This window comes from Carassius auratus, chromosome 5, assembly GCF_003368295.1.
Source record: "Carassius auratus strain Wakin chromosome 5, ASM336829v1, whole genome shotgun sequence".
In the NCBI taxonomy this organism is placed as follows: Eukaryota; Metazoa; Chordata; class Actinopteri; order Cypriniformes; family Cyprinidae; genus Carassius; species Carassius auratus.
The window spans coordinates 8,631,684-8,656,657 of NC_039247.1; the positions used below are offsets into that span (position 1 = coordinate 8,631,684).

Consider the following 24,974-nt stretch of genomic DNA (forward strand, 5'->3'; position numbering starts at 1 on the left):
ATTATGGAGTCCACAGAGGATGATCCAGCCTATGTAGTTAAATTCAAAAATGATTTTACTTCAGACCTATCTAAAAGGAAGGACAGCACTAATCTCACATGGCTGAAGATCGCTACTGCAATTGACCCAAGGTTTAAAGACCTAAAGTGTCTTCCCAAAGATGAAAGGAATGAGGTGTGGGCTTCACTAAGCAAGCTGTTAATGGCACAGAGTCCTGGAAAACAAGAGTCTAAAGAGACAACAGACCAACAGCCACCAAAGAAGAGAAGGATCTCCGTCTTGCTGGTTTCTTCTGATTCAGAGTCAGATGAAGAGGAAGAGTCCATAGAACAGTGTCTTAACCGCTATAAAGCAGAGCCCAAATTGCACATGGAGGGTTGTCCACTACAGTGGTGGAAAAAGAGAGAAGCAACACATGCAAGGCTGGCACCAATAGCATGCAAGTATCTGTCAACCCCTGCTACAACGGTGCCTTGTGAGAGACTGTTCTCACTCTCAGGTCACATCATTCAAAAGAAAAGGGCCACATTGTCTCCTGATAATGTCAACCGACTGGTCTGTCTCAGCAACTGGCTGAATGTAAAGGAGGACTAAGCAAAATAGTTTCTACTTTTATAATTAATGTTCTCAACTCTCAGCAATACAACGTTACAATGAGTATAATTGTTTGTATTCATTCCTTTATTATTATTATTTTCCAATTTCCATATTTGCAATGACTATACTTTGGAATTTTTTTTCCAGTCCACTTAGAATTCAACATCTGTGTTACAAGTTAAACAAAAATTCCAATAAACAATCATATTTTGAATTTAAATAGTTTCTTTGTCTTGAGTTTACATTAATTATTTACATTTTCCATTTACATATCCAAAAAGTTTAAGTCTTTTAATTGCGATTAATCGCGATTAATTTTTAAAAATTGTGCGATTAATTAGTTAATTTTTAAAAATTGTGCGATTAATTAGTTAATTTTTTTTAATCGATTGACAGCACTACTTAAATTACATTAAAAAAACATTATTTTAAATAAAATAAATGTCAAATAACATGACAAACCCCCAACTGCTCTCCGGGCGCCGCAACATAAATGGCTGCCCACTGCTCCGGGTGTGTGTTCACAGTGTGTGTGTGTGTGTGTGTGTGTGTGTTCACTGCTCTGTGTGTGTGCACTTTGGATGAGTTTAATGCAGAGCTCAAATTCTGAGTATGGGTCACCACACTTGGCTGAATGTCACGTCACTTTAAATCCGTATTTTCTATCACTCTACACCTAAACCTACCACTCACACAAAACTTTCTGCATTTTTACATTCTCAGAAAATATCATTCTTTATGATTTATACGCTTGTTTCCCCATGGGGACCTCATGAGTCTGTGTGTATTCAGGTCTAAGTCCCCACCGGGATAGAAAAACATGTCACATCAATACAATACACATCACACACACACAATATCAAATCCAGTGCTGGTATACTTATTAAGTGGAGGATATGATCTCTATTTTTTAAAGAGGATCAAGTAATGTTCTCCAGCTGATCTGGTGTATGAGTTTGGGTGGTCTGTCTGTCAACATGCATGTGAATGCTTTGAGGTGCTTGACCTTTCATCATGATCACTCTCAGTCTGTTCAGCCCTGCTCCCCCTGAGCGCAAATTCATATGCATTAGACATTGTGTGGGCCAGTGCCTGTCAGGATACAGGGTGAAATATGATGTGCACCAATTCTGTGGAAATTAACTGAAATACAAGCCTACAGGTGGAGGACACATGTTCAAGGATCCTTTCTGATACCGAGGTTATTAGTTAAGCTAAAGTTTAAAGGATAAAGCATACAGTATTGTTTTTTTATATATAATTAAACTTTCATGTGTATTTCTATCAAATTCTTTAAAAAATAATAATTATAATTTTTAAACATGTTTTGAATTGCTTTATATTTTTTATTTTTAGATAAGGTTTTAGCAATTTTGTTATATGTATACTCTATATATTTTATTTTTTCATCTTAATTTTTGTTAAAATGTCATTTTATTGGTTATTATTTTTATATGTCTATATAGTTAACTAGTAACAGTGATTTTTCTAAAACTTTGTTCTTGAAGAAATTATGTTCTAATTACTATTGAATTGCGTTGCAGTAATATTGAAGTGCATGGCATTGCTTTCTCTTTCACGGCAGAACAATATCCTGACTTACTGTCAAAATATAAGTGTGGTTTTCCACTGTAAACCATCTGACCTACATTAGCTGCTGTCTCTTGAATTCTGACAGTGTGGAGGACATGCGCTCTCTAAAACCAAAGGATTACGCTTCACAAATGTCCTTTCGTTATGCTGATTATCACATCTTCATTTCCATTCATTTCCATATCTTCTATATGGAAACGTCCTTGAAACTGAGAATTTATCTGCCCTTTTTCCTCCATGCCATCATATGCATGTTCAAACTAATCTATATATGTGAGAATTCAAGTGCTATTTAAATCCATGAGCTAGTTACTAGATCAACATGCATGTGGATATATCGAGCAATGCAATACAACTCCACCCATAATAACGCATATGACTGAATATGAATTAATCACTACAAAAAATAGATGTGCTGTTAATTTACTTAGTCTTTGGATATTACATGGATTTTATTTTTGAGTGTTTTAAAGGGCTGCTATGTGTTTTTAGGGTGTTCACTTCAAGTAAAAAAATAAATAATAATGTTATGGTATTCTGGTCTTTAATGTGCTATTTTTCCCCTGGTTATTTAAAGTAATTGCACACCTTAACAAAATTTGTGATATAACTGTATATGTTCACGAGTCAAATTATGTTAAACTATGTTTAATTATTAGACTTTGTTTAATTCTGCAAGTTTAAATATAAAATAAATTATTGATTTATTAATTTAAAGTGACAGTAAATGAATTTTATTGTGAGAGGTTATAAAAATATATATTTTTTTCTGTATTTATGTTATTCTTCCTTCATTTTTCTTGAGACACTGAATATCCACAAAAGTTCACAAATGTAATTTACACATGCACTAAGAATAAATAAATATAAAACAAAGTGAGCTCTTTTTTGCTTTACTGTTTCACACGACCAAATGTTTTCACAACTCGTTTTCTTTCTTCTCTCCTCAAGATCAAACACAGCAGCTCCTACTAATGCTCCTCCTTCAGCAGAAACATGGGTCGATTAAAGGACCTTGTTGAGAACATCCTTGTAAAACCGAATGAGAGGCTTATGTGAACATTCTCCTCGTGAATTCCTCAACTCTTTGTTAACGTTTGGATCCTTGGTTAATGTTTGACACATAATGAGGAGCAGAGCACAAGCCTATTAATGAGAATATTAGAAAGTTTTTTTTTTTTAGCTGGAAGGAGAGAGAGAGCACAGATTAATTTGGCCTGTGGTTGGTCTGCCTCACTCGTAAATTGCTAAGTTTCCGGTGAGCTCGGATAATGAGCTCTGCACGCCTGTCAAGTTGCTTGTCATATTTGGTAATTAATGCTGAGGAGGACTTTCCACCACATATAAACACTAAACAAACTCACAAAAAATATCAGTTATTGCATTTAAGTGCCTTGATGAAATATGAGGTGTCTAAAAACAGAGATTTAAAGCAATAGTTCATCCAAAATTTTAAATTAACTGCAACACTCACCCTCAGGCCATCCAAGATGTAGATGAGTTTGTTTCTTCATCAGATTTGTAGAAATGTAGCATTGCATCACTTGCTTAGCAATGGATGCTCTGCAGTGAATGGGTGCCGTCAGAACGAGAGTCCAAACAGCTGAGAAAAACAACATGAGCATTAATTCTGTCTTCCAAACTGGTTTAAAATGACATGAAACTGAGTAAATGTTGACAGAATTCTCATTTTTGTCTGAACTATTCCCTTAACCACTGTTCTGGAGACTCTTGTATTCCAGATAGATTGCATTTGTTTTACTACTGCTGTATAATAATGATTTTGTGAGGCTGGTGTGATTTTACATGATAATTTCCTCATCTTGAGTACATGATAAATCCCTCTGCTCATTTTATTCCTCATAACACTGTTTTCCAGAGAATTTTTCCCATAATAATATACATGTTAATATGTGTGCTCACCCTTCTCTACAGTGCATTATCACGGGCGCCATTTATCTCTCTAATGTTTCTTGTGTTTCTACCACAAGTGTTGCCAGGTCAGTCATTTGTTTAGCAAAATAAATGAAGTTTGTTCCTGTGCACCTTTTATTTATAGCTGGAGGAGATGAGAAGTAGTCTTTCTTGTTTTCTGCAACCGCAGCTCGCAGTTTTTCACGCAAGCCATGAATATTAAAATCATTTGCTTTCTGCAGGTTTGCTGAAGGGGGGGTTATGCCGCTTCGATGTATTATTCATCTGCGTATGTAAATAATGCATGACTGGTTCCCTGAGAAAATTAACCCTTCCCCTCTTAACCCGCAGAGCAGCCAGTCTCTTGATAGACAATTATGTTGTTCAATTAATGAGGTTATTAATACTTGAATTGGCTTAAATACAGTACTCTGTCTTGGGGAGCTACCGTTTAGCATCTTAATTACAGAGATTATATATATATATATATGTGTGTGTGTGTGTGTGTGTGTGTGTGTTTGTGTTTGTGTTTGTGTGTGTGTGTGTGTGTGTTTGTTTAGCATGCTAGCAGACAATATGCAAATATTAAAATGTTATATATTCTTGTTTATTTTATGTTTTATTAGTCACTTGGTTATATGCAATACATAACCAGCTCAGAAAACCTGCTCATAACAAATAATAGCAATGAAATGACTATTGCATGACTAAAAATAATAATAAATTATAAAAATGCAAGCAAACTTTGAAAATGCTACAAAAATGTATGTGTCATGCAAGGACTTGCACCTGGGAATCAAGGGGATTCATGCTATTTATTTATAAAATAATGTTTATTATATGATATATGCTAATTATCTATTGAATGATTCATGCTATTTATTTATAAAAGTATTTATTATATGTAATGCTATTTATAAAATGATTTAATATATTTGCTATTTTGTTAAGCTTATTTTTTATAAAATCGTTCATGCTATTTATTTATTATTATTGTTTTTTTGCAACTTTTTTATAAAAAGATTCATGCTATTTATTTATAAAACAATGATTTCAACATTATTTTACCATAAAATCAAATGTTTTGTCTTTCCTCTCTTCAGAAAACTCCAGAATCTGTCTGCAGCCTATCTCTTCTCTAGTTAAAAGAAACTAGCGACACATTAGCAGTCGAGCTCAAGATATTCTGACGAATGTAACCGAAGACCTCGCAGGACGTGGAACGTGTATTTTCACATGCAAGCTGTGCTGTTATGCAAATGAAACACCTGTTTGTTCAGAGACGGTAGGTTGTGCCTAATTGTACTGTCACCAGACATGGAAACATTTCTGTATCTGTTCTTCTAGAAGCTTTTGCGTTTTTCTTGAATCCGATTTGGAGTGCTTTACAAGGGTTCCCAAACTTTTGAATGGGGTTAGTTTAATAATTTCAGCATTTATTTATTTTATTTTTTATTTTTTGTCTTGTGGACTAAATGCAAACATCTTTTATGTACAATATCTTACTCAGGACAGTACTAAATAATAAAAAAAAAATAACATGCATTTTGTATGATCTAGAGATAGAGTTGGAAGATAGAGTTCCAGTGTTTACCAACAGAATGGGACCATCATCTCTAACTCCACATATTCCCCATTCATCATCATAATCATAATCATTAGTTTTACTCACGCTGCTTGACTATTACAAGCACATCTATCTCATCATACAGCTCAGCCCTGCGGCTCTTACAGAAAACACTGAGAAACAGCGGTGAAGACAAACAAGACAAAGAATAATTAAAAGAAAGGCATGTGGGATCAGCCGCTTTTATTGTGTTATCATAAGCTGAAGGTGCCAGCAGAAGGAAGGCATTACTTTTACTGTTTATCTCACATTCTGTGTTTTATATACAGGTGCTCTGTGTCTGTATTAAACAGACTGTAAATAATGCATAAAAAATGTTTGTCACCTGTCAAGTTATTTATTATGGCTCTCTGGAATATTTGATGCTGATTGGTTTTGAGCCAGGTTCAGACTTTCACTATAAAAAACAAGAAAATCATTAAGTTACTCATTTAGTAGACATTTCTACCAACAAGAGACTTAGAAAATAACAAACAATATGTCTTTAAGCCAACAATATTCATACATTGCCAGGTTTATTAAAAAAAGATAGATTAGAAAACAAGTTAAAGAAGAGTGAAATGTAGAAAGATATTTTTTATATTAAAAAATATATTAAGAGTCAACATATTTTTACACTATGAGTTCTCAGTCGTTCCATAATTCCCCAATCTTATATATATATGATTTGTAATAAATAAATAAATAAATAAATAAATAGATAAATAAGTAAAATGTCACTCATAGACAATATATTAATTGTGTGTAATTTCCAGTCAGGTTTTAATTTGGTCAGTTTATGCAAAAAATGTAAATACTAAATAAAATAAAAAATATAATTTTGTGTTTTAGATGTGATGTGTGGAGAAAAAGAAAAATAATAAATAATAAATTATTTTTATACACAATATTTGTATTATAATGTCCAGTCAAGTTGTAAGTTGGTCCATTTATGTATAAATAAATAAATAAAATATTTGTATTAATAGGGTTTTCCAATGAGGCATATTGACATGTTTATGAAAAAAATTACATTAGTTGGTCATTTATAAAAAAAAAAAAAAAATTCATGGTTTTATAATGAATATAAAGTTCAAAATAACAGCACTTATTTCAAATAAGAAATGTCACTTTTGATCAATTTAGTATCCTTGCTGATAAAAAAAAAAAAAAAAATCTGGTCCCACTTTATATTAAGTGGCCTTAACTACTATGTACTTACATCAAAACATAAATACAATGTACTTATTATGTTCATATTGTATTGCAACTTTTGTTTTTGCTGCTATTGAGGTGGGAAACAGGTAAGGTTAGGGACAGATTTGGTCGTATGGGTAAGTTTAAGGGTGTGTTAAGATGTAAGGGATGGGTTAACGTGTAACTATACATGTAATTACAGAAATTAATTACAGATGTAATTATGTGCAGATATTTTTCAAATATAAGTACAATGTTAAAACATGTATGTACACAGTAAGTGCATTGTACCAAATTAATAATTAAAATTTAATTACATAGTAGTTAATGCCACTTAATATAAAGTGGGTCCAAAAATCGTATTGAATTTTTTTTCTTCTCTTTTCCAAAAGTGTGCTGATGAAGAGCTGCTGGTATTTATCCGATACGAAGCACCTGTCTGGCTCAGCGGCTGAGATCAGCGTGTTAAAGCTCGTTTGAGCTGCTGATGAGGCGCAGTAAGCTGCCGTCTGGCCAGAGCAGATGGCGAGCCGTGAAATTTTATGAAACGGTTACGCTGGCAACAGTGTTTGGTGAAGTAGCATCTGAAGGGAAGATGGCACATTAGCGGCACTCGCAGGTGCTACAGTCTGCCAGTAATAACACTGCAGAAAAAAAAAATCTATTACAAGCAAACGATGAACACTATCCCAGCTGAAACAGAGCTGAAATGAATCAGTGTTTATGACCAACTTGTCCCTAGAAGGCCTTTAAATTTCTCCGAACACACATGAATGCTAATCCTGCACTAATTAGCTGCCACTTAGTACTGCAGCAGACCAAAACGACTACAAACTCAGAGAAAGTCCGGGTTTCTAAGTGCTTTTAAACAAGTCTCTTCTGCTCACCAAGGCTGCATTTACTTGATTGCAAACACACTGACAACAGAAATATTGTTAAATATGATTAAACTGTGATACATGAATTGGGGTACTGTCATGAATTGTGTCGGACACTGACACAGAAGAGAATAAACTGTTGAATAAAGTCAGAATAAAAGTATTCTTGCTTCATAGCATTATGGTTGAACCACTGAAGTCCCATGGACTATTTTAACGGTGTCCTTGCTACCTTTCTGCGCCTTGAATGTGACAGTTGTGTTGCTGTCAATAGAGGCTCAGAAAGCTCTCCAATTTCATCAAAAATATCTTAATTTGTGTTACAAAGAAGAATGAAGGTCTTATGGGTTCGGAATGACATGAAGGAGAGCAATTAATGACAGAATTAACTATGCCTTTAACCAAAACTGAAAAAAAATATATATGTTTTTGTAACTTGAAAAATGTTTTTTTAAATATATATATATATATAGGTATATTATAAGTATATAAAGGTTACCCTTGTGGGTTACACATATATATATATATATATACACTCTAAAAACTGCTGGGTTGAAAACAACCCAATTTGGGTTATTTTGACAACCCAGCGCTGGGTCAAAAAGGGACGAACCCAGCGCTGGGTTGTTTTAACCCAACCAGTTGGGTTATCATATTTAACCCAGCCTGCTGGGTTGCCTTTTTTATGGTTTAAAATGACTATATTGCAGGGTTTCAAAAACCAGAGCGGGTGTTTTTTATCACTGTATTTCAGAAGGAAAACTACTGTATTTAGAACATGTTCGATATCATTTCGCATGTGCTTGATAAGGCAGTGTTTGTGAGCTCAGCACCGCTCTGCAGCCGTTACCGGAGAAACCTACCTCTCCCGCTCTTAGCGCCTCCTGCTGGCAGAAAATAAACTCGCAGAGTGCAGCCATGTGGGGAAACAATGCATTTCTACGTTAAAATTAACCCAAATTGAGCTAGGCATTAAACCTACAAATGTTGTTCATTTTAAATATCACTTTTACACACAAATAATAATTATCAAAAGGAAAATATTTATTAAAAACAAGAGAAAAGTCAAAAAGTAACATGTTAGAAGAAATGCAGAAAAGGATGGCATTAACAGCTACAGAGTTCATAAACAAAGCATTGAACATTTGATGAATATAACTTAAGATCAAATTGGACTTTGTTCAATTGTATATATTGTATAAAAATATACGAAAACACATACAATAAATTTACAATTAGTTAGGTTTTTTTCCAACTATTCTGGCATGACAGTACACAAATAAATCACATTAACTTTGATATTATAACATTTAACAGACCCATGTGTGTGTGTAAGAATGTGAGCAGGTGTATGAATGACAGAGTGTAAACTCTTCTACTAAACAACACAGAAAAAGCATTTAACTTTTTTTTTTTTTTAACAAATTATACACTTACAGTTTGTTTCATAGTCCATGAATACAGATCATGCATCACGGTCACTTTTCATGATCTCTTTAGCATAATTGATGTAATCATGAAGAAGCCCCATCAGCACAGCATGTGACATCTTCTACATCATCCAGGGCAGCGTCCTCCTTTAAAACCACTGCTGCATCAGTTTAGGGGAAAGAAGATTCTCCTCTCTCACCAGGATTCATCCCAGTCACCGCCTGTTCTTCATCAGCGGCCTAGAAAGAGAAACACATATGAAAAAAAATTAAACATTTAATTAAACTATCCATTTTAAGGTAGAGGTGTATTCACATCCGTAAGGATAGGTAAATAATCGGTTTTAAAGTTTCAACACTTTGTGCGGTTGTTTAATGTCTGTCTATCACAGCTCTCGGGAAGGCTACAATGGCAGCACTAGTGTGAGGGCAGGTGATATTGTTTGAATAAATATCGCTTTCAGAAAGCTTCTTTACTGAAACATTAAAACAGACATGACATTCACATACCTCACAATATTCATGTACATGGAGGGCTGCTCTTCAAACCGTTAGTTCAACAAATAATTAAAATGTTCATAATTTACTCTCCCCATGTTTTTCCAGACTCATACAAACTCTGCTCATTTTTTGGAAAGCATATGAATATATTTAATATTCTCTTTTTGTGTCCTCCATTGCTGGTCTGGGAGACCAGTATTTTATTTTGAACATACATGTTTGCTATCATATAATTTAAGATGTATTCATATATAAATATCAGAATTTACTTCTACAATAACTCTATATTTATGAAGCTTGAAAATACTGATTATCTAAACTATAAATGGATTAACAAATATTATGAGAAAACTAAAAATATATTTATTTATGTTGTAAAGACAGACAAAAGTCTTATAGGTTTGGAATGACTTGAGGGCAAGTAAATGTATTTTTGTTTGGACTTTACCTTTAAGAGCGAAGACCAAGAATGATGACTCTCCAAATCAGACAACTCCAAAGTTGGTTTGAGTTCTGCAATAAAAAACAAAGACATCAATGGTCTTAATGAAATGAGCACGTAATCATACTGTTGTTGCATCAAAATGTGAAGTAAACTGGCAGGAGACAACAGAAAAATTTATTTTCTAAAAATAACTTACATAAATCTCAAAGGAATGATGCTCTCCCATGTCTCTTGCTTTTAACATCTACAAAAACAAAAAACAAACATTATTTTACTCTTAGTAAAACACAACAACAACTGATAACATGAAATTATGAAGTTTTCTTGCCTTAAACGATCTTTCCCTCTCTTCAGAAGAAGCTGAGAAAACCTCCTCCTCACATAAGCAGACTTGTGTGTCCTTAACTCCAGTTAGTTTGAGTTCTGCAAAGAGGGACATCAATGGTTTCAATAAAATATTAACATATACATATATATATATATACATATATATATATATATATATATATATATATATATATATATATATATATATATATATATAAAATCACACTGTTTTTGCATCAAAATGTGAAGTTAACAGGCAGGACACAACATAAACATTAATTTTCTAAAAAAAAAAAAAAGTAATAATAACTTAACTTACATCAGTCTCAAAAGAATGAAGTTATCTTGTCTCTGGATTGCAACATCTAAAAAAACAACATTATTTTAGTCTTAGTAAAAATAAAGATAACTTGATGTTATTCTGAAGTTTACTCTCCTTAAACCGTCTGTCCCCCTCTTCAGAAGAACACCTCCTCCTCCTCCTCCTCCTCCTCACACAGGTCTGTGACTCCTCACACAAACAGCTTCTGTGTCTTTAACTCTCAGCGCGAGGACAATGAAGACAGGAGCTGGACAAGTCTGAAATAATACTTTTAACAGTTACCACTTCAACAGCCTCAAAATAATTATGCTAGTCTTTACTACACAATGCCGTTTCCTTTAGGAGACAAACATACATTCAGTTTAACCGCGAAAAAAAAAAAGACAAATTCACATGAGCGTAACCGTGACCATAACCGTCTGTAAACGCCTCAAAGAGAACAGATAATGTAAAATCTTATGTAAATATGACAAAATACATTCACAGACGTTATATTAAAAGTACATCCTCCGTTCAGTAACGTTACATGAGGCAGTTAAGACCTCCGTGTCTGAGGCGAAAACCGCGTCCGTTTATATATATATATATATATATATAACGTTAATCTCCTTTGTTTCCGCCTTTCATAAAACCTTCCGCCTTTCATACAACCGGGTAAACAATAAAAGATAACTTTACATTTTGAATATTTAACGTTACTTACCATAGTCTTTCACTCGCTTCTCGCTATTATCACGCTGAGAAAATGGCGGCTGCTCGCACAGGAGACGTACGATTTTGACTTGACGTGCGTGCTCTCCTTCACGTCCGCGTCCTCAACCCAGCCCGCTGGGTTAAAAAAGAGAGTTATTTTCAACCCAAACTTGGGTTAAAACATCCCAAAGTCCTATCCAACGGCCTCAACCCAGCAGTTGGGTTGAAAAAACAACCCAGCGTTTTTTAGAGTGTATATATATCACTGAACTATAACAGATCACTGAAAGGTTCTTTTATGGCTGAAACCTCTTTTTTGATCGCTCATTTTTAACAGTGGGTTCTTATGACAGGACAGTATCTGTGAGAATAAGACTTTGCTAAAAAATAAATCTTGAGCTATTCCTTAAACTGAAACCAAATCTCATATTTTGTCTGTATATATCATATTAATCTTTTCGCCAGCCTCGCAAAGTCATTATTTTAGCAATCATTTTCATCTTCTCCTTCAGGATATTGAAGCTAAAGAATGGCCTTGAGCACAGTCTTACTGGCAGATGCTGATCGTATCATTTCTGGGGAAGACCGAGAGCCACTGGCCATCTTTCTCCCTGATGAGTTTCTGCTGAGCGGTGACTGATTGGATCTTCTTCAGTGGGATCCGTTGGTCATTCATTGCAGGTCTTCATCCCCAGACGAAACCAGCAGAAAGATCTAGTACAAATGAGGGGTCAAGTGGAGGTCAGGCTAAAGCTCTAATCAAATGCCCTTTGCCACTGTGTGTTGTTGTGCCTAAAGTCAGGGTTATTATCAGGAATTATAACTTGAATTAATGCTAAAACCTTTAAAAAAAAAAAAAAAACCTTACTGAAAATTTAAATAAAAAATACAAATCTTAAACTTCTCGTTTTTCAGCTAGTTGCCAATTTCTAATTATATGTTTAAATTAAAATATTCAAATAAACACTAACTTAAATAAAATGAAATAATCAGACGTGAGTAAATTCAGATTTATTATCATGGAATAAAATTAAAACTAAAACCATAAAAAACAGTTTCTTTAAATAAAATAAACGTTAAATTAAATATAAAAATCTTAAACTTAATTTATTTCTTCTAGTTGACACTGCATCTTTTTTCATTTTAAGTTTAACTTCAAATATTAATTCAAGGAATATTAAATATTAACTTAATTCAGTGTTATTATCATTTAATAAAATTCAGCTAAAACTATTTAAAAAAAACATTAAATTAAAATATTAAACTTGTTGTATTTCAGGCATCATTTCTCATTTTAAGTTTAACTTGAAATCTTATAATAACTAATACTAAAGATGAAATCATAAGGATTTGAACTTAAATAAATGTTAACTGAAATTAAATAAAATATAAAAAGAAATGATCGGACATGATCAGGGTTATTGTTATTATTGCCTAAAAAAAAAAATCATTATATGAGATAAAATAAAGGTTATCTGAAATAAAATAAAATATAAAAATCTTAAACTTTCAGCTAGTTACCAAGGCATTATTACTAATTTAAAGTTTAACTTAGAATATTAAAATAACCAAAACAGAAATAAAAATTAAATAAGGGCTATATACATTAAACAACTTCAAACAAACACAATAAGCACTAATCATATTTTTATTTATTTATTTTTTATTTTTTTTATTGTGTGTAGACTAAGATCAGGGTTATTATCATTAACTAACATTAAAACCTAAAACTAAATAATAATAATAATAATCATAATAATACATTTGTTAACTGAAATGAAACATAAAAATTAAACTAAAATGGCTAAAACTTTAACAAATGAAAATAAAAAAGATACAAATAAAGACTAATTCAAAACATTATCAAAACCTAAACCTAAGCATGTAGTGAAATAACACAGATTGAGTTGACAGGGCATAAAAAGAAAAGCCCACAGCGCGAGCAAATCCTTACTGCTCTCCTGGAACGCTCCTGATTAACATAATCAGACGCCATTAATTATTCAGGAGGTGTGGTGAGCCGCTCCAGGGGTCAGGCTTTTGCTCCATCTAATAACCCGTGTTTAATATTAACGAGCCAGACAGGCGGAGTGATTTGCATAGCCTTTATGATGCCTGCTGGCTGCAGAGCTGTTTTCCCTCACAATTCAGACTTATTTTCCACTCTCCATTTTTATCTTCCTCCTAAAAAAAAAAAAGTCCTGTCTTAGAAATGTAACAGCCAGGACACCTTATAAGTCTATAAGATTCAGCAGCAGAAATAGTGATGCTTGCCTTAGCAGTCGTGACTAAGATGTGAACATCATTCTATAAAACTTGAGGATGTCTTTAACCTCAGACACCTTTGACCTTTATTTCCTTAATGTACAAAGCTGATACTTATAGCTCACAGGTAAAGTGAAAAACGCCTGGTTTTGGTTTACTTTTAATGGATGTTGTCACAAGCAGCATGGTGAGCACTAATGAGCAGCTACTCCCAGTGTGTGTGTGTGTAGTATCTCTACTCCACAGAGACTTTCAAAAGCCACAGGGTTGATCAGATAATCTGGTAGTTTTTTGACTCTACAAAAGGTGATCTCTAGTGACATGTCTAGCAGTATATATATATATATACATATATATATATATATATATATATATATATATTAGTGCTGTCAAATGATTAATCGTGATTAATCGCATCCAAATTAAAAGTTTTTGTTTACATAATATATATGTGCGTACTGTGTATATTTATTATGTATATAAATACAGACACATGCATGTATATATTTCAAATAATTACATGTATTTTCATGCATATGTATATATATATATATATATATATATATATATATATATATATATATATATATATATATATATATATATATATATATATATATATTATTTTGCCATTAATTGTACTAATCCAGTGAGATTTTTGCAGTTTTGTTGAAGCATTTTGGAGACACTTGCACAGTTTTTTCTGGATTGAGTCTGTCTCAGTTTGTTCTGTTTCTTCATGTTATTCCAGATGAGATCAGATCTCTGTGTGAACACTGGCTGCTGTCAGACTCTTTGAGCAAACAAACATCTCACTGGATTATTACAATTAATGGCAAAAATAATGTTTGAAAATGTAAACGGATATTAACTACTGACACACTACAGCAAAAAAGAAATAACTGACTTAAAACCATTTTTTGTTGTAATATTAGCTACTTCTCTAGTAAATGCACCTAGCTTAATTCAGGTTTATTATGGTTTTATTTCCTGCTTGTCCTTTGTCCTGTTAGTATAGTTTTAAGCAGTGCTTTAAGTGGCCCAAAAGAGGTGCAGTACTCTATTATAGCCAAAAAAAATAAATAAATAAATAAAATAAATAAATAAATGTTTTTTGATGATTCCCCTCATCCCCTGAGGTAACAACAACTATATTAAAGGGCTTTTATATACAGCAGTCAATAGGCAACCTTAGTAATAAATGCTTTTATTATTTTCTGGATTTGCTTGAGCTAGAAAGAACTACTGAACATAAATAAAATGTGCAAAAGGGTTTTGAAAAAATACTAGAGCTACTAAAGAGCTACTGCATTACTGTATTCAAACTTCCAAACTGACTCAAATGATTCGCGAACCAGCACCGAACTTCCGAACTGACTCAAATGAATCACGCTCCGAACTCCCGAACTGATTCAAATAATTCACGATCCCCAAACTGACTCAAATGATTCGCGAACCCACTTTGAACTCCCGAACTAACTCAAATGATTCGCGATCCACAAACTGATTCAAATGATTCGAGAACCCGCTTTTGAACTCCCGAACTGACTCAAATGATTCGCGAACCCGCTTTGAACTAACTAACTGACTCAAATGATTCGCAAATCCGCTACAAACTCCCGAACTGATTCAAATGATTCGCGAACCCTATACGAACTCTCGAATTGATTCAAATGATTCGCGAAGCTGCTCCGAACTCCCAAATTGATTCAAATTATTTGCGATCCCCAAACTGACTCAATGATCCGCGAATCCGCTCCGAACTCCCAAACTGAATCAAATGATTCGCGATCCCTCTCCGAACTCCCAAACTGACTCAAATGATTCGCGAACCCGCTCTGAACTCTCGAATTGATTAAAATGATCCGCGAAGCAGCTCCGAACTCCCGAACTGATTCAAATGATTCGCGAACCCGCTCCGAACTCCCGAACTGATTCAAATGATTTGCGATCCCCAAACTGACTCAAATGATTCGCGAACCCGCTACGAACTCCCGAACTGACTCAAATGATTCGCGAATCCGCTCCGATTTCTCGAACTGATTCAAATGATCCGCGAAGCTGCTCCGAACTCCCGAACTGACTCAATCCCGCTCCGAACTCCCAAACTGGTTCAAATGATTTACGCTCCATACTCCGAACTAGGCAGAATTAGGAAGCGTGCATTGTGAAGGGCGCTCTGAAAAGCGGCAGTGAAGGCAAAAGATTAAAACCTCTATTAAAACAGAAGTCCAAATGAACATACTGGTATGCTAAAAGCACGTTCTGGGCGCATGGAGAGGTGGCAGTACGCTCAAGAGCTATATTTGGAAGCGGGGTGCATACCAGCCTACTTAAAGCACTGGTTTTAAGTGTTTTATGGTTTGTTTATTTATAGTGCCCTATTTTTAGAGGTGTTTTTTTTCAGTCAACAAATGAGTGAAATGCGAAAAAATTTAAATAAATGGTCGTATGGTTAAGAGTGTCTCAAAAGGACAGGTAGTTGAGAAATCAGGTAGACAGAGTCATTTTTTTTAATGTTGAATCTGCAAGCTGTGTTTTTAGAGTATCTTCCCCAACACTGTGTAGTAAATGTTGCTCAAATGTAGTCCTCTTCTGGCAAGAGGTTATTTTTCTACTTGTCAAAACTGACACTCATCATTTCCCGAGGGCAACAACTTGAGCTCAATTCACGTCACAGACACACAAATATTTCACCCTAAATAGGCTGTTGAATTGCAATTAAGCTGCACAAAGGATCATATGCTGTGGACATTTCATCAATAGGCAATTTCAGCCTCCTCTGCTGTTTTGATGTGAGGAATTTTTCTCATTAATGCATGCTTGTGTTTCTACCTGACCTCTCTTCTTCAGGCCTCAGCTCTTTAACTGACAGCCAAGGGTAAATAAATAATTAAAGGGCATTTTGCCGCTGTCAGTGAGATTGCATATTGCACCGTTGACATTTTGAAAACAAATCTAGGATTCATGAGCTATCACTGTGAGGGAGGCTATTCGTTTGACTGACAGAAAAAGACATGAGATCGTGAAATATCATCCTGTAATCTCACTGATTTATGAGTGTGTGTTCCCACTTCATCGAGAACCCCCCCCACAGATTTATTGACACTCAGGTAGAATTATTAATGAAGCTGACGATGCCATGTGTGTAGGTTTATAGAGATGCTAACTAATCGAAACAAGTTCAACACAAGCTTTGCAAATGCTTTTGTCTTTCACTTATTAGGTTTTGCAAGCATCATTATACTATTAGTCATAATGCTTTTTCATATTTGTTGCAGGGATTTGCACACACTCCAAAGTATTAAACTTTGCAGCTTATTTCTATTTCTAAATTAAAGAGAGCACCACGATGCATGCGTGCTGACGCAGGAGCCGTGTTCTGATAGAACATGCATGCGCTGAGCCTTTTTTACAAGAACAGGAATGCACACGCTTGTGTAATGGTATTCTCATCTCGTGAATGATGGAGGAGACTGAAACAAAAGAGAATAATTGTTATGGGGGGGGGGGGGTGAAATGCTCGTTTTCACTCAATATCCTGTTAATCTTGAGTACATATAGAGTAGTACTGCATACTTCATAACTCCAAAAAGTCTTTAGTTTTATTATATTCATATGAGAAAGATAGTCTGTACAGATTTTTCCCAGAAAAACACGACCGGCTGTAGGCGTGACGTGTGGGCGGAGCTAAAGAATCACGAGCGCCAGTAGGCTTTTGCGTTGAGAGCGTTTGGAAGCTGTGACACGTGAGGACAAAACCAACCAAAACAAACCATGGCTTACAGTCAGATTCAGCCGTTTATTTATGATCCAGAATCAGATCCAGAGGCTGAAACTGAACGAAAGCAGCAGCAGCAACGACTCGCTCCGAGCGGGGCTCGAACCCGGGTCTCCGGCATGGGAGGGGACGCACTAACAAGGAGGCAGAGATATCTGAAGCAGTTTTACTCACCAACTGCGGTTCCAACACACGATCGTGATCCTTTTTCGTTGGGATTTCATCATCCTTAAGAAATAAACGATCCGCAAATCCGTCGTCAAACTGGGCCTTGTTTGTAAAACAAGCATCTTCGAAATGCAGGGAACAAACACAAACACTTGCACAACTCCGTTGATGCTCTGTAAAAATAAACTCCATCCACTGGTCCCTTAATGCTGTTTTTTTTTTTTTTTTTGGTAATCTGTGCAGGGTTGTCTTGCCCTGGCAACCAAAAACACACTTCTTTTGTCACATTTCGCTCTCGCTCTGATCAGTGAAGTCTGTTGTGCTCTCAGTGCTCTGCTATACGGGAGCGCACTCTTCCGGCAGACGTGCCTCAGGACCCATATAAGGAAATTCCACTCCATCTAACGTCACACAGAGCCATAATGAAAAAAACTTTCCGAAACTTGTGACAACTTGGGAACAGAAATACTCCTTCAAACGTAAAACTTAATTTTTGAAACTTTGTCCATGTTTAGCATGGGAATCCAACTCTTTAAAAGTGTAAAAAACTCAGTATGCATGAAATAGCATTTCACCCCCCCCCCCCATAAAGAGAGTCATTATTTTTGTTTTCTTTGTGCACAAAAAGCATTGTCATAGCTTCAAAAAATATATAGTTGAACCACGGATGTCACACGGACTATTTTGAGAGGTCCTTACATTCTTTCTGGGCCTTGTACAGTAGTTGCATTGCTGACTTTGTAGGGTCAGAAAGCTCTCGGATTTCATCAAAAACATCTTTATTTGTGTTCTGAAGATGAACGATGGTCAGAATTTTCATTTTTGGGTGAACGGTACTTTTTTCTTTCTTTTTTCTTTTTTTTATTGCTGAAAACTGGAACATCCATACAACACATAATATCAGCAACATTGTCAGTATCAGAAGACACATCAACAAATAATTAATCAATAAAAATATATAAAATAATAAGAAGGATGTTATATTGCATACAAGTAATCAAGCAAAGAGTCCAAAAGCAGAGCAAATTCTAACAGTCCTTATAGTTTTCTTATTAAAAGATGCACAGATCATATTCAAGTAATTTTCCATTTCTTTTAAGAAGACAAAAATTTACGGCTTAAAAATGTGCATTTGTGGATGTACAGTAATTTTTTTAATTAATTAAAAAACAGATATTTTCTTTTGTAGGGTCTGAATCAAATCTGAATAGCTCCTATAACTATGGCAAATTATTTTGGGTTTATTGGTATTTGGAGAGATATTCTGAGTACCTGAACAAAAGACTGTGGTTTTCAAACAACTGCTCTACCAAAAAAACAAGTACTTAACCAATTATCATAAAACAGAGATCTGTTCTTGAATAAAATATTCATATTATTCCAAATAAAACACCTCTGTGGTGAAAAAATGATGTTTATAATGTAAAGCCCATGCTAGGGGAACCTGTAGATGAAAGTTGAAAAATTAAATAGGAAGTTTAGATATGTCATAATTAAACATTAGGACAAAGTGAATGCTACCACGTTTTAAAAACATAAGTTGAAGAAAAACATTCCTGGTTTTGATAGGTATTGATTTAGCCAGTTAACTTTAAATATATTATAGAGAAAATCAAAATCAATACAATTCAATCCACCATTATTGTAAGAGTGTGAAATATCCCTTTAATCATCTGGCTGGTGGAGATGACGTAGGCTGCGTTTTTAACTTTTCCTATGTTCTGTAAGTTCTTCTGAATTTTCAGCATCATTACTCCAGTCTTCAGTGTCACATTATCCTTCAGAAATCATTCCTGAATGCTGACTAGCTGCTCAAGAAATATTTAGAAAGCTTGAGTGACCGGACAGAATTTAAGCGTAGTTCAGGCAGGCCAATCAAGTACTCTACCTACTCTAATCAACAACTGTATTTAAGACATTCAAATGCATGCTTTTCAGTCTGTCGCACAGACATTTGCACCAATTATGCAGCCATTTAGTGTATGTAAGTGCTGCTGAAGTGGAGAAAGAAACTCTGTGCCTTCAAAGATATGCAATTTAACCTTGTTTGTGGGAGTAAAACGTTCTATAAATCAGTGTGAATGCCATTTTAACAATCTCCTCAGTAAAAACCTTCAGAATATAGGAATAAAACTGTAAGATTTTGTGTATTTAAGTGCTGCTGAAGTGAAATATACAGATGCAAATAGATAAAATATAATACAATAAATTATAAAATGTGCATTTTGGATGTTTCTTTCTTTCTAATAGTCTAATACAGATGTTATGGAAGCAGAGTTGCCTAAAATCTCAAAATTGTACAGAGGATGAAAAAAACTACTTTTTTTTCTCGCCTTAGAAATTCAGTCTCACTGAGTCTGAAAGTAATTGCTTTCAGAGTTAGGAGATAAATGATAGCTGCTGACATATAATAAAACACAAAAAATGAAATGCATATGAACATCATACAAAGACAATGCCATTTGTGATGCTTTAACAGGACAGAAAACGTCTGTGACAGTCAGTTTACTTTATGTGCTAACGCTAACTTACCCAATAAACATGAAAGAAAAAAAAAAAAAAAAAGAGCATCCAGTCAGCTGGTAAGAATTACAATTCGAAATGTTTATTGAAACACTTTTTTGGCCCGAAACACAAGTGATTTATCAAAAACTAATAATATTACATGAAATATTCTTCTCAGTTGCTCAGTGTAAATTCTGTTAATACATTATTTTTTTTTTACATCACAACTTCTCAAAATGGCATTGCTAATAATAAACAACCCAAATGAACTGATGAATTTAAAATGAAATCAAACTTAAAAGGAATCAGTTTAGCCTGTCTAACAGAACATGAATAATTCAAATGTATAGAGTAAGAAAAGAATAACATACCAAATTTTTATGTGCAGATACAGTATGTGTGCTGATTATGTTTAATCATTTATATGCCATTATCAAATTAAATTTGGTTTGCATTATCTCCCTGTTAACAGCAATGCGAAGTAGGAGGTGTTATAAAATAATTTGATAAATGATGTAAAAATTTGACACTGTTATTGATAATGATTATCATTTTCCATGCATTTTCTCCAAAGACATTGGATTTGTAATCAAATCTGGACCTGAAAGAAACGAATCGGTTCCACAAAAGTATATAAAATCACTTCATACAGTACACATCCACAGTTTGTACATTATTGCCAAAAATCAATTTCTTTATGGAGATCATCAGTGGCATTTTACTTCTGCAACCCAATATGAATCTGAATATGCAACACTGCAATGTTGATGTCATATGTTATAATTTGTTAAAGTCTTAGTAAAAACAAAAGGTAAGTGATATTTATGATGAATAACATTAATGCTCAAGCTAAATCATTAAATACACTATTTAAAAATCAATGTTGTTGATCTGTACGAGAAAAATTGGCTTTAAGAACGAACTTTCTGTATTGTTTAATAAGACAGCGTTACAAGTTAATTTAAATCATGATATACTGTATTTTGAAACCTATTCAAAGATGTTCACAGAGATTATGACAAAAGCATCCTTCCTTTCCACAATCGTAGATGTTGGCCATGTTTATTGAGGATATCGCCAGTTTTGGAGAGAAAACTGGTACCATCAATCCTTTCGGTTCATTTTTGCAACGTGGTGCTCTTTTGGTCAAAGTAAGTGTTTTTGAGTCTGTTTCGTTTTCTTGCTCATCTCTCTGAGTTCTCGTCTGAGATTTTGTTGGGTGGTGTTGGATGTCCTGCGGGTTAGTTAAGGGACTTCAGACGGCAGGCCTGGTCAGTTAGAGGTATCCGAGTGGATGCTGTTTGCTCCCTCTATAGGAGATGTCATAGAAGACGGAGTCACAGCATCATGCCAGCCACCGTTACCCTGAAAACAGACATGGAAAACACCATTTGAGACATTCAATTAAAGTCAGAATGGGAACATTAGCCGGCATTGGTTTTTAAGAGAAGGATCAGATAAGATGCTTTGTTTGTATCCTTTTTTGTATCCTCAGTCAGTGTACTGCTTGAGTAAATGAATTACTCCGGGATATTGGTTTGTCTGAACTCAGAGGTAGTGTCAGCCACATTAAAAATTTGTGGATTAATGCGTATTGGAGACGCCCACCATTTAAAACGATTCAGTTCGTTTTGGTGAACTGTTTCAAAAAGATCCGGTTACATCACATGATTCGTTCATGAACCGGATATCACAAACTGCTTTGTTTTGAACTCTCTCACAACAGACACGGAAGAGAAGACAATGCTGAATACAGTCATAGTTTTTGCTATTTTTGGACCAAAATGTATTTTCGATGCTTCTGCCAAAATTGCCAAACAGGAAACATTCATATTAACAAGTCTCATATTAACAGTTCAAGATGTTAATGCAGTATTATCTTCTTTGCAGATACAGTTTAACTGGAAAACAACACTTATTAAAAAAAAAACTAATTCGGAAATCATTATGTGAGAATTGTGTAAATGTTAAGATGAAACGTAAGTATCCAATGACATCTGGAGCTGTTTGCACCTCCCTTTACTTCTCTTTGTGATATGATATCTGTGGGTGATTGTTTCCAGTATTAGAGAGTTGACACGGCTAGCTCACTAGATAAATGAAACTTTAACGCTGTGACTCCAGACCGACTCCATTATAAAGCATGTCTTATCAGACCTCATCTGGGAAGACGCTATTCACATCTGTACAAAGCTGCAGGCAATTCTAGTTTCATATTTTATTATAGTGATAAGGAAATGGACTGCAAGAGAGAGAGAGTGTGTGTGGTCCAATAAGAAGGCAGACATATACTGCCAAGAGTCATGCAAGTCGTTGTGTTATTAGATGCATTTGGGAAAATGGAAATAGAACGCATTTGCCTTCTGTTCCATCAAACAGCCACATGTGTATGTGTGAATATTAAAATGAATCCATACATTTATCTTTGCCTTTTCACACAAGCGGCATTACCCCTTCCCAGTCATCTGTGTCGGCTCATGGAGCGACGGTTTGATCATACAACGTCTGTCTGAATGACTCCAGGAGACCTGCTGCGAAGAGATTATTCCTTCCCACCACATGAGACAGCATGTGTGTGTGTGTTTTGCATATGTGTGTCAGTAATATTTTACATTAGAGCCTTTACTGCAGATTTGAGTCTGTTTTGACTCAGAATTTAGTTGTAAGCATTCAAGCATTCCCATCTGCAATTCTGGCTAAAGTGTTTGGTTTTGTTTCTCTGTCAAACTCACATTCAAGCCATGTGGGCTGTAAAGCGGGTTTCCCCGCAGACCGTCGCTGTAACCCAACGACTGACCGATGGTGTGACATATGGAGTCTCCCTGCAGAGAGAAAGACAAGAGATTCAGCGTAAGAGAGTCATAAACTACTGTACACCATTACAACAGCAAATCAAATAAATGCATCCTTGGTGAGCACAAGACTTTCAAAAACATTCAAGTTATATTGTGTTGTAAATGATTTTATTGTTGTTTATATATGTTGTATATATATTACGTATTGCATCTATGTTTGCGTGTTTGATACCTGTGTCTGTCCTGTGTTGGGGAGCTGGGTTGGCTGGTAGGATCCATTCAGGCCGGACATGCTCATAAAAATGTCTCCTGAACCTGGCAAACTATACGAACCCGAAGAACCTACAAAGAGACGGAGAGAAAGAGGAACTGTGAGTCTGTGAACATGATCAGCGAGGCTAGTTCTGAAAAGTCATTCGTTTGCAGAGCAGTTGCCACTTGGTTTAATCATTTTATCTATGACATAAGGAATTCTGACGTTTTTAAGCATGACATGCATGTTAAAATAATGGTCCAGATGTTTTTTTTTTGGGCCAATGTATATTCATGTATATAAACAGTGAGGGAGTATGGAATGGGAAGAACAGAACACAGACACAGGAAGTTCACTGTAATTAACCAATCATCACAGGAAGTGTCTGCAAGTCCAGGGCTATTATAGTTCATAAAAACTAAAGCCACAAAAAACACTAAAACCACAAAAAAGGAAGAGTAAATAAATTATTATTTTTCATTTAATTTAAATTGATGTACTACAACAATTAAAAATATATATATATAATAATATAACCTATATAAACATTAAAAAACTAATAAAAATGACAAAAACAACAATACAACTAATAACGCAAACAGAAAATACAAAAATATAAAAATAATATAAACTACATAGACATAAAAAAACTAATAAAAATGACAAAAAAAACACATAAAATGACAAAAAATACAGAGTAAATATATAAAAAAAAAAATTCTAAATATGATTACAATTTCAAATGACACTAAAGCACTCAACATCTTAACATACCCGTGAACATGTTGTTTAACAGATTAGTTTTATCTTCTGCTGCATCCAATTGAAAGTCTTCATCTTTCATCTGAAAGCCTGTAGAGAAAATGACAGAATTGAACTCGTTTAAACTCTTTAATTGCTTAATTCAAAAATGCATGTTCAAGACCCAATAATTGCACTTGAATGACTCTGTCTGAAATATAAGAGAGACCGGGGCATGTTGTCACAACAGGTTATTTACGTCATTTACCTGATGATGATTGGCTATTAACCTGTTACCCATTTGGCAAAGGCAGGCGACCGTCTTAGGCCCCCGAAAGCCAAGGGCCCCTTAAAATGCATTCATATGGAAGATACATTACCCTGATACCATACATACATCACGGAGATGTCTTTTTGAAGTCTGCATTTACATCTCCAAGATCTCTTTTTTGAGTGTTTGCTCATCTGCAATACATCTATAGGACGTTTCTAATCAGATGTCAGACATTTAGAAGATGACTTTGAGATGTTTTAGAATGGATGTAAAACTGACATCTTAAAGACGTCTATCATTTGTTTGTACACAGTTTGTCCTCACTTAAAGCGATCTTTAACAGACATCTTGCAGACATACATGAGATATCTGGGTAAGCACGAACACGATAACAGTTGCTGTTTACCGTGTTTATTACCACATATTGAACGTGCTTCTTGTGTATCCTGCTTGTATCAAATGAAAATATCATGCATCTGAAGCTGTAATTAAATATTGAGCAACAGTGCGTATTATATATTAAATGCCGCTTACTCGTTTATGAGAAGAACCCAAGTAGAGGATATTCAGATACTTTTTTGGTTGATATAATCATTAAGTGTGTAAATCTATAATTTCTTCTTTTTTTCAGTAAAATTTGTAGTTGATAAAAACAAATGTATTTTAAAGTTTTGTGTATGACAGCCTTT

General features: G+C 34.6%; 2 protein-coding genes across 4 annotated transcripts in view; one reads left to right on the plus strand and one right to left on the minus strand.

The window, feature by feature from the left end:
* The window catches only part of LOC113087423 (zinc finger BED domain-containing protein 1-like), a 1,824-nt gene extending 1,230 nt beyond the window's left edge, over positions 1-594 (plus strand). Inside the window, exon 2 of the mRNA XM_026255585.1 lies at positions 1-594. This exon is cut by the window's left edge and continues 79 nt beyond it. Within this exon, the coding sequence (XP_026111370.1) occupies positions 1-594 (594 nt within the window).
* Positions 595-21,379: 20,785 nt separating this feature from the next.
* The window catches only part of LOC113073604 (pre-B-cell leukemia transcription factor 3-like), a 36,272-nt gene continuing 32,677 nt past the window's right edge, over positions 21,380-24,974 (minus strand). For all 3 annotated transcript variants that reach the window (XM_026246425.1, XM_026246433.1, XM_026246419.1), the window contains 4 exons: positions 24,045-24,122; positions 23,250-23,359; positions 22,955-23,044; positions 21,380-21,587 (listed from right to left, as the gene is read on the minus strand). In XM_026246425.1, the coding sequence (XP_026102210.1) occupies positions 21,495-21,587; positions 22,955-23,044; positions 23,250-23,359; positions 24,045-24,122 (371 nt within the window). In that variant the 3' untranslated portion in view covers positions 21,380-21,494. The remainder of the gene's footprint in view (positions 21,588-22,954; positions 23,045-23,249; positions 23,360-24,044; positions 24,123-24,974) is intronic.